The sequence below is a fragment of the Chrysemys picta genome, chromosome 1, assembly GCF_011386835.1.
Source record: "Chrysemys picta bellii isolate R12L10 chromosome 1, ASM1138683v2, whole genome shotgun sequence".
In the NCBI taxonomy this organism is placed as follows: Eukaryota; Metazoa; Chordata; order Testudines; family Emydidae; genus Chrysemys; species Chrysemys picta.
The window spans coordinates 345,957,199-345,968,453 of NC_088791.1; the positions used below are offsets into that span (position 1 = coordinate 345,957,199).

General features: G+C 45.6%; 1 protein-coding gene across 1 annotated transcript in view; it reads left to right on the forward strand.

Annotated features, from left to right (window-relative positions):
- The window catches only part of LOC135983632 (disintegrin and metalloproteinase domain-containing protein 9-like), a 49,134-nt gene extending 38,540 nt beyond the window's left edge, over nucleotides 1-10,594 (forward strand). The window contains exons 8-9 of the mRNA XM_065596382.1: nucleotides 7,445-7,516; nucleotides 10,355-10,594. Coding sequence (XP_065452454.1) covers nucleotides 7,445-7,516; nucleotides 10,355-10,528 — 246 coding nt within the window. The 3' untranslated portion in view covers nucleotides 10,529-10,594. The remainder of the gene's footprint in view (nucleotides 1-7,444; nucleotides 7,517-10,354) is intronic.
- The last annotated feature ends 661 nt before the right edge of the window (nucleotides 10,595-11,255 follow it).

Here is an 11,255-nt window from a genome sequence, read left to right on the forward strand (position 1 = left end):
GGTGAAGGACTCACTCAGTCCTTCAGTCATACAACAGGTTCACCGCCCTTGATTCACAGAATCAGGGTAACAAAACTTTATTCTTCCTGCCCCAATAACAAAGAAACTGGGGATCCCACACCAGCCAAAGTAACCACTTTGAGTTGCTGTTGTTTATGCCAGGCGAGTGGGTGTGCCTATGCAAACAAGATCAGCCCCTGGAGTTCTTTTCCACACTCGCCATAATTCACCACCAGATGTCAGGGTAGAGCTCATCCTGACTCTGCTTACATAATTAATGCCAATTAACATGGGTTTATGGAGAATAGATTCTGTCAAACTAAGCTGTTATCTTTTTTCATGAGATAACAAGTTGGGCTGATAAAGTAATAGTTTTCACGTAACAGACTTCTTTAAGGCATTTGGCTTGATACTGCACAACATTTCAGTTAAAAAACTAGAATGATATAAATTTAACATGGCACACATTAAATAGATTAAAAGTTGGCTAAATGGTTAGTTCTTAAAATGTAATTGTAACAGGAAATCATCATTGAGTGGGTGTGTTTGTAGTGTGGTCCTGCAGGGATCAGTTCTTGTCCCTATGCTGTTTAACATTCTTCTTCGAGTGCTTGCTCATGTCTATTCCATCAAGCAGGTGTGTGTGCTTGCCACATGTACTGGTGCCGGAAGTTTCCCCCTCAGTGGTACCCATAGGGGACCGGCTCTGACGCCCTCTGGAATGGCATATGTATGCCGCAGCATAAGGGACACTGCCAGCTCCCCCCACTCTCAGTTCCTTCTTATTGCCAGTGTCGGTGCTGGAACGTCTACTTGCCTCAGCAAGCTTACTCCCCTCAACTGTTCATTGTTAACTTTGCTGTATATAGTTGTTGAAAAGTTGTGAGTTTTTAGTTTGTGTAGTTCAGTGTTAGTTTGTAGTCCCTGATGGGACTTTGTCTATGGGACGGGGCATGCCCAGGTCTTCGGGCTTCAATCCCTGTGACTTGCAGAAAACCTATCCCAGTCAGTGACCCCCACAGCAGTTGTTTGAAGTGCTTAGGGGAAACCCATGTTAGCAACGAGTTTTGCATTTGTAAAAGCTTTAAACTTTGGACCAAAAAGGAGCACCAGAGCCATCCAGATCAGACTGTGCGCCTAGCACCGTGGTCTCTGTGCAGAGCATGCCGCCGGCGACGACTGTGGACTGGCATCGATCCCCCTCCCTGGTACCAGCTAGAAAGCAAAGAAAGGCCAGGAGGGGACAGTCTCCTGTGTCCCATAAAGAGAAGGAGAGAGCCAGAGGAGAGCAAAGACCTGTGAGGGGCAACTCTTCACCTCTGGATGGAGGTCGGGCCCCAGCTCCTGCTGAGCAAGCTAGCCCACTCCAGTGCTTGCCCACCACCCTGGGAAGTGGCAGAGGCATTTGGCACCTGGCAGTGTTGTCCACACCGGAGGCCTTTCAGGTCTCAAAGGACATTCTGTCCCTACTGGTACCACCCGTGCTGGCCAGAGAGGTGTCCCGTTTCAGGGGAAAACCTGCCTTGGGACCCTTCCAATGGTCCCCATCAGTGCGGCACTGCTCCTCACCACAGGGAGTGTCCCCCCAGCTCTCGCCTGCGCAGAACCACCACGCCCCGGTTATGGGTCAGCCCACTTGTCAGAGTCCCCAGACTGCAGGCAGTGCTCCTCTGGGTCGAGGAGGCGATCTCCAGTGGAACAACGCAGACCTACAGAGTTGCGGCACCTGTCCTCGCGGCCCCAGTGCCAGTGATGCCCGAGCTGCTCTCCCAGTGTACAGCACTGCTCTGGCGATTCGAGCCGCTGGTCCAAGGACGCTGTTACAAGTTGCTGGAACACCGGTATGGTTCTCTGGCGGTGTGCCCACAATCCCTGGTGCGACGGCCTACCCGCTACCATTTGCTAAGCGTAAGGCATAGATCGCTGGGTTACTGTCACCAATCCACTGAATGGCACCACCAGTCACTGGGATCACGGCACCAAGGGTCATTGCCCTCGTGCAGATCCTCAGCGGAGCTGCAGATTCGGCACCAACAGGAACGGGGTAGCAGACGGTCTCGGCACCGTCGTGGTCCCCCTGATGTGGACCTTCCTTCTCGGTCTCCAACAGTGAGGAGGATTCCCTGCCAGTGAATCAGGGCCACCCATCGGGGGCACTGGCTTTCGCCACAGCACCTCCCAGTGCAGCATGGCCTAAGGGCTAGTGGCCTGCTCCCGGCACCTCGGGAATCCCTGGGGGTTTCCATAGCCCTCACAGGGGCATAAATCAGATTCAGGGGCATTGGACAAGTGGTCGGCGATGGTCTAACATCCTAGATGTGACTCAAGAGCGGACCCCTCAGGGTCACCCAGCCACAGCAGAGGTGCCCATGGAGGAGGTGACAGAGGTGGCAGACCCGCCGGTACCTGCCTCCTCTTCATCCTCGCCTGACAAGGTGATTACGGAGCCCACTCTCCCAGTCCCCGAGGATGATGCCAAGGCTCATCAAGAGCTCTTAAAGAGGGTCGCCTCAAACCTGGGGCTTGAAGCTGAGGGGTATGGAACAGCTTCCATATGAGGACAGATTAATACGAATGAGACTTTTCAGCTTTGAAAAGAGATGACTAAGGGGAGATGTGATAGAGGTCTATAAAATCATGACTGGTGTGGAGATTGTAAATAAGGAAGTGTTATTTATTCCTTCTCTTAACAGAAGAACTAGGGGTCACCAAATTAAATTAACAGGAAGCAGGTTTAAAACAAACAAAAGGAAATATTTCTTCACAGAATACACAATCAATCTGTGGAACTCTTGGCCTTTATAACATCCTCTGGCAAAGACTATAACCAGGTTTAAAAAGGAACTAGATAAATTCATGGAGGATAGGTCCATCAATGGCTGTTAACCACTATGGGCAGGGATGGTTTTCCTAACCTCTGTTTGCCAGAAGCTGGGAATGGGTGATGGGATGGATCACTTGATGATTACCTGGTCTGTTCATTCCCTCTTGGAGCACCTGGCATTGGCCACTGTTGGAAGACAGGATAGTGGCTAGATGGACCATTGGTCTGACATAGTATGGATGTTCTTATGTTCGAATACATATTTTGCTCAAATTTAAAATTTATTATTAGATAATATAAAATGCTAAGATTTAGTCATGGGTATTTTTAGTCATAGATAGATCATGGGCAATAAACAAAAATTCACGGCCCCGTGACCAGTCCATGACTTGTACTATAAATACCCCTAAATCGTTGGTGTTCTGGGGGGCTCCGAGGGCGCAGCTGCTGCTCTGGAGGGGTTTTTTGGGGCACCCACTGGTGCTGGGGAGGTCTCCAGGGCACGCACTGGTTTGTGGGGGGGTGTCTCCAGGGCACTCGCTAGTGCTCAGGGAGGGGGCTGCGGGGCACCTGCTGGTGCTCAGGGTGGGGGCTCCATGGTGCCCGCTGGTGCTCAGGGGGAGAAGGGTGGCCTGGGACAGAAGCAGCCGCTGTTGGCTGGGGCAGCCCTGCCAGTCCCGGACCACGAAAGCCGCTGCTGGCGGGAGACAGCCTCATCGACCCAGGACTGCGGTAGCTGCTGCTGGCCTGGGGTGGCCCCAACGGTCTGGGACTGCGGCAGCCGGGGCTGGCAGAAACCAGCCCTGCCGGCTTGGGACTGCGGCAGCCGCTGCTGGGATGAGATGGCCCAGGACCGCCGCTGTTGCTGGTGGGGGTGCGGTGTAGCTGGCCCTAGGTCTGTCAGAGCTGCTCAGGCAGCCACCAGGTCAGTTGCACTTGCTGGCTGCAGAAGTCATGGAGGTCCCAGAGAGTCACGGAATCCATGACTTCCATTACCTCTGTGACAGACTCGCAGCCTTAATAATAAATAATAGATAATAAAAGGCTTGAAGCTAAAATAGGGAATTATAGTAGCTAAATTGTGAGTTCTTAATTTTCTACAAAAAGAACAGGAGTACTTGTAGCACCTCAGAGGCTAACAAATTTATTTGAGCATAAGCTTTCTTGGGCTACAGCCCACTTCATCATATGCATAGAACTGCTGAACTTGAATTAATATGCAAACTAGATATTATTAATTTAGGCTTGAATAGAGACTGGGAACGGCTGAGTCATTACACAGATTGAATCCCATGAAAGCTTATGCTCAAATAAATTCGTTAGTCTCTAAAGTGCCACAAGTACTCCTGCTCTTTTTGCGGATACAGACTAATAACACAGATGCTACTCTGAAACCCTTAATTTTCTAGTAATTATTAGCTATTTTTAAAATAGACTATGGAATTTCATTGTTGTGACTGATTCAAAAATATTTCTGAGCAGCAGCAGTTATTGTACCAATTCCTTGCTTAGAAATCATTAGCCATGTCACTCTCCAGTATAATTTGGGTGATTTGAAAACTATTAGAAAAGTTGTTATAGGGGCATATATTGAGCTGCAAGAGAGAAATAATAAGATCATCTTCTGCCTTTCATATTGTATTTACTTAACTACAGTAACTCCTCACTTTAAAGTCGTCCTGGTTAACGTTGTTTTGTTGTTAGATTGCGGATCAATTAGGGAACATGCTCATTTAAAGTTGTGTAATGCTCCCTTCTAACGTCTTTGGCAGCTGCCTGCTTTGTCTACTGCTTGCAGGAAGAGCAGCCCGTTGCAGCTAGCTGGTGGGGGCTTGGAACCAGGGTGGACCGGCAGCCCCCCTATCAGCTCCCCCTATCAGCTTCCCGCTCCCCTAAGTTCCCTGTGCAGCAGCTGCCTGCAGTTCAGCTGTGTCCCTCTCCCTACTGCCATGTGCTGCTCCTGCCCTCTGCCTTGGAGCTGCTCCCTGAGACTCCTGCTTACTGTGTGGGGAGGGGAGGAAGAGGGGGGCTAATGTCAGGGTGCCCCCTCCCTCCTGCTCCTGCATCCCACTTACCCCATCTTCCATAGAGCAGGGGGGACACACCAGGGCTCAGACTGCGGTCTCAGCAAGCTGATCTAATTAACAAGGCAGTGCACTCAAAGGGGAAATGTGCATATCTCCCTCCATTCCTGCTGCCTTGTAGAGTGAGAGAGTTAACCCTTGAGGGCTCAGCCAATTCCTAGTTCACCATTTAGCAGTAAGGGAAATATCCCACCCTCTGACTCCTCCACCTCAACCAAGCTTCACAATCATTATCACTGTGTACCAGTATTAAATTGTTTGTTTAAAACTTATACTGCATGCATGTATATATATATATATATATATATATATATATATATATATATATATATATATATATATAAAAATATAGTCTTTTGTCTGGTGAAAAAAATTTCCATGGAACCTAACCCCCTCATTTACATTAATTCTTATGGGGAAATTGGATTCACTTAACATGTTTAAAGTCGCATTTTTCAGGAACATACCTACAGTGTTAAGTGAGGAGTTACTGTACTCCTATCTTGAATTAAATAGTGAGATATGAATACCTAAAAAAAAAGAAACTAGCCAAGCCTATACTCTGATATTGCTACAAGTTTAGGTGATGTATGTATATACATGCAGGGGAGGGGAATCACACCTGTAGCTCATATTGTAGATCAGGGATCGGCAACCTTTGGCACGCGGCTTGCCAGGGTAAGCACCCTGGCGGGCCGGGCCAGTTTGTTTACCTGACACGTCCACGGGTTCGGCGGTTCGTGGCTCCCACTGATCGCAGTTCGCCGCTCCAGGCAGGGGGCGGCGGGAAGTGGCACTGGCCGAGGGATGTGCTGGCCGCCGCTTGCCGCCGCCCCCATTGGCCTGGAGCGGCGAACCGTGGCCATTGGGAGCCGCGATCGGCCGAACCTGCAGATGTGGCAGGTAAACAAACCGGCCCGGCCCGCCAGTGTGCTTACCTTGGTGGGCCGCATGCCAAAGGTTGCCGATCCCTGTTGTAGACATAGCCATAAATGCGAAGCTGGAAATACTTCAGCTAAATGCGCTGACAGGGTAAAAATGCTCCTGCACAGGGGCTCGAAGAACAGACATATTCAGCAATACAATGTAAAACAATCCCTAGAGTGTCTCCAGCTAGAGTGGTACTAAAAAGCCCCTGATAAATCCCCAGAAATGCTTGTGCCACACGTGTCACTGCAATGCCAGTGTGTATATAGCTACATCGCTACGGGCCATATATGACTCTGCAGTGTGGATACTCAAAGGAGGGTTTGGTAAGCATATATTTGCATGTATGGGAGCTCAGACACTTATAAACTCTGTAGTGTAGATAGACTCTTAATATGTGTCCTTACATTTGCCTGTATTAAAATGAGCTTAGTTAACTAAGCAATCCAGATAGTTCTGTATAACGGAACTGTCCTTATTATAAACTTTACCAGTGGTGAGAAACCAATTTAAAATTATTCAAGATCAAATATGCCTACTGGGAGGGGGGAGAACCCAAAACAAACAAAACTAGAAATGTTTCAAGTAGAGAAACAACAAGAAAATCTCCACACTCTGAATGGAAGTGAATGCATAAGTGAAAATCCAAACATAATGTAATCTTCTCTTCTCTAAAAATAATATCAACCATTATTCCCACTCTTCAGAGCAAGAAGCTCAAATAAGGCTTCAATGAGTAGCAATCAGCTTAATTGGTGATTTGATCAGCCTATAAAATTGGGAGATGATTTCTGATAGTAGAAGATTCTCTAGTCTATCAGACAAAGACATAACAAAACCTAATGTCTGGAAATTGAAGCTAAATAAATTCAGGTTGATAAATTTTAACAAGGAAGTTAATTAACCATTGGAACAACTTATGAGGGGACATGGTGAAGTTTTTAAATCAAGATTGGATGAGTTCCTAAAAGATATGGCCACTCCAAGCTGAACATGAGCTTCCAATGTGATACTGTGGCCAAAAAGGCTGATGTGATCTTTGGATGCTTAAACAGGAATCTTCAGTAGGAGCAGAGAGGTTATTTTGCCTCTGTATTGGGTACTGGTGCAGCCACTACTGGAATACTGTGTCCAGTTCTGGTGTCCACAATTCAAGAAGGACGTTTGATAAACTGGAGAGGGTGCAAAGTGCCACCATGAGAATGACTAAAGGATTAGAAAACACGCTTTATAGCAATACACTCATGGAGCTCAGTCTATTTAGCCTCAACAAAGAAAAAGTTAAGGAATGACTTCATCAAACTATAAGTACCTACACGGAGAACAAATATTTGATAATGGACACTTCAATCTAGATCAAAGGGTGAAAATCCTGACAGAATATATTCAGAGGAGCAAAAACACAGAAATATAATTGTCATGAAAATGGAAAAAGTAAATGAATAACAAAAAATGAGAAATGAAATGATATGTAGGAATATTTGTGTGAATCAGAGTTAATTTGGAAAGATTTTTCATGAAACATCTGCTGCTATTTAAAGATCTCACATAGAATTAATTCTCTCTTCAAAATGGAGAGTCTAAGATGTTTTGGTCTTTTTATACCTAGTTTCGACATGAAGATTCCAATGAAACTTTATTGACATTGAAGATGCTTCAGTATGTACATTTAACAAGTGAGGTGAGTTATTTACTCTTATTTATTATGGGCACAATTGTGACTGATGTTATATATCTGCACTGGGGAATCAGGAGACATAAGAGGCCCCCTTAGCCCCTACACAGGTTACCTGTATAGAGCGTTGCAGCTCTGGTGTCGATTAAGTCCAAATGATATATCACCTTCTTTCCCATTGAAAGCAGGGCCTGTCATAATTTGAGGTGGAATTCTGTATTTTTGAAGAAATCAAGCCAGCTTTGTTTCCCTGCTCCCACTAATTATCATCTTCATACCCTATTTAAAAGTGCTAACAGTTTTATCTACTAGGTCATTGGAAACTGGATGGTAAGGGGAAATTTAAATATGTTTTATCGCATTCCTGAGGGTGCTCCACTTTAGGTGAGTGCATCCCTGCACCTGCGATCGGAGATTCTTAGCAGTGCCCATTTGGCCCGTACATGCCCCCCCCCATTTTGTGTCACCCCCCTGGCGGCTATATGGCACTGAGTGGCCAAACCGCCCTCAGTTCCTTCTCCACCGCCCTTGGCCTGACATGGAGCCCATAGCAGCACCTCCTTAGTTTCTTCACATTTACCTTTTAGAGTTAGTGTTAGTATAGTTATACAGTAGAGTTAGCTATAGCTACCCTCCTCTCCCCCACTTATTTCTTTTTAAAAAATCAATTAGTTATCTGTAAAATTCTGTTCACCCTTATAGTGTAGTCTAGTTTTCACTTCCTTCACCTGGGGGAATGGTACTGATAGGGGCATGCCCAGATCTCTGGGGTTTAAACACTGTCTTTAGGCCGAGAGTCAATCCCGGTCAGTGATAGGTACTCTCAGTGTGTTCATTGTCTGGGCGAGATACATGTATCTCAAAAATGCCCCCATTGCCTCAACCTCAAGACTTGCACCAGAAAAGAAAGGGAGCTCAAGCTAAGGCTCATCCTGATGGAAAATTCACTGCACCCAGCTTGCAACCGCAGACCCCACTCAGGGCTGGTCCACACTAACCCCCCAGTTCGAACTAAGATACGTAACTTCAGCTACGTGAATAACGTAGCTGAAGTCGAAGTACCTTAGTTCAAAATACAAGGTTCTTACCGCGGGTCCACACGCGGCAGGCAGGCTCCCCCGTCAACTGTGCGTACTCCTCTCGCAGAGCAGGAGTACCGGCGTCGATGGCGAGCACTTCCAGGATCGATTTATCGCGTCTAGACAAGACGTGATAAATCGATCCCAGAAGATCAATTGCTTACCGCCGAACCTGGAGGTAAGTATAGACGTACCCTCAGACACCAGTCCTCACCGACCCCAGCGGTGGCTTCCAGCAGACATTCTCCACCACCCTCAGTAGTAGTGTAAAATTCTGCCACACCTGTGTTGTCTTTATCTGTGATCCCATGTATGATGAAATGAAGTTGACCTCACATTTAATGATCGCAAATTCATGCTTAGGATTCCTGTTGCTGACGCAGTAGTAGGCGGACCAATTGTACAAACTGTGTTTAGTAGCCTTCCAATTCAAGGGAAGGTTCCTGTTATGCCACTTTCCCTTTAGAGATTACCTTTCCTGTTTCCTGCAGGCATGGAGTAGAACCACTGTTCAACAAAACATAGTCTATCTACGATGGTGGTATAGACCCCACACTGTAGTAGCCATGAAAGAGTTGATAAGTGGATCAGTTATGTCTCCAGCCACAACTATGTCCAATTAGCATCAGCTCGGATAAAAGTCTGCAATTTAGGCAGAATACATGGTTGCCAGAGAGGCTGAGAGCTTGAGGAAATGGGCAGCAGCAGACTGGGAAGAAGCGGCCCAAGGAGACAGATCTCTGGGGGGAGAGGATTAGAGTAGCTCTGTGAAAGATGCTTGTAAATAGGCATAGATGAAAGCAACCCAGGGAAGCAGCAGGGGATCGTATGAAGCAGACTTTAGCTGATTAACACACGGACTCTGGGCTGGAATCCAAAGGGGAGAGAGGATTAACCTGGGTTCCCCTCCCACTCCCACAGAATAGAGGTGTGATTTTGGGGGCGGGGGGGGGAGGGAGTGGGAGAAACAGGCCTTACCTGATCTAGTGCTGTTGTTTTCAGGTCTGTCCATTGTCCCTTGCTGAAAAGACCCTATAAATATCAATGGGGATCATAAGAGCCATATAAATAGCTTTTAAAATAATTGTATTTTTCAAAATGTCAGGACATACTTATTTAAAAGATGCTTTACCAGAAACTTGAACTTTGAAAATCTGTTAGGTTTTTTTTTTAATTAAAAGTTGTGTCCCTTTAAAAATATTGACTTAGTATTAGTGCAGTTAATACATAGGTCTTCTATCAAGCCTCATTTAGTTCAGCGTTCTGCCAACATACTGTTGGCTTGTTCTCTTAAGTCATTAATAGTAATCCCCTGACTCCGTTACAGGAAGCAGCATACATGAGGCCCCCAGAGCTGTGCATGAGAGTGGTGATGTCATGTTAATACATGAGAAAGTACAAGTGACCATCACCAGAAAAGAACAGAGAAACTGGCTGTATACAAAGTACTGCCAAACGCACAAAGTAAACAAATGAAAGAAACAGATATTTATCTGATAAATTCTTTCAGCTTTAGTAATCATGAGTGTTGTTTGCAACTATAATATGTAAACATTTTTCCAGACAGAAATGAGATTTTTCAGATCAACAACAGTGTCCCTTTAATATTATGATTTTATTCTGAGCTCCAGTGCAGCTTCTGTGGCTGAAGAGGTAAACTGGAATACAGACTGGGGAGTGACATTGGCAGTGTGGATTATATGAAGGATCATAGCTTCAAAGCGTTACATGTAGATGATTATTTTTTTAATATTTATGTTTTTAGATGTACCGTCCATTTGGCCTTCATGTTGTTCTGATTGGATTAGAGCTTTGGACAGAAAGGGATCTCATGACAATTACTCACCTTTTGGATCAGATTATTGTATTTTATTCGACCTATGTTCGAAAATTCCTTATGGGCCGTGTACGTTTCGACCACACACAATTAATTGTGTAAGATTCTTTTATTTTAATCTTTAAAAATATGGTAATACTGTTCTTTATATTTATAACTGTCAATATTAAATTCAGACCTTGAAGATATTCTGCAAGATTTTGTTTGGAAACTAGACAAAGTACCCCCCACCCCAAAAAATGTATCCATTATTCTCCTGCGTAGCCCAGCTGGCCATTGCAAAATTAGGTTTCCCTTTGGGTTCTGTAGCCTAAGAGGCGTGAGCAGCCTGATAGTCTCTGCCTACTTGGGAAAATCCTCAGTTCATTCTACCTCCTACGCAACAGCACAGATGATTTCCAGACCTCCTGACCCTCATTGTACAAAGCAAATGTTAAACCTTGCTCAAATTTTAAATGTTTGGCCAGTCCTACAGTTTTTTATTCAGTTTGTTTCTTGTCATTGATTTTGGCGGCAGATATGCTCAGACTTCAGCTCTATGGCATTCTGCTTTATTCACTTTTCATGAACCAGGGTCCCAATGTGCAAACATTCATAGATTATAAATTCATATGCGATGGTTTGATCGTCTTGTCTAATCTGCATAACACAGGTCATAAGACTTGCCTCTATTAATTCCTGTTTGAACTAAAGCATTGTAGTAAGAAGAGATCCTGAGACATAAGCCCTTGTTTCAGAGGCCTGGTATGAGGCAGGTCCTGCTTGCAGAATCTGGCAAGAACAGGGCTGAAATTGCAAAAATACACATTCCTAAGAAGTGCTAGGCACA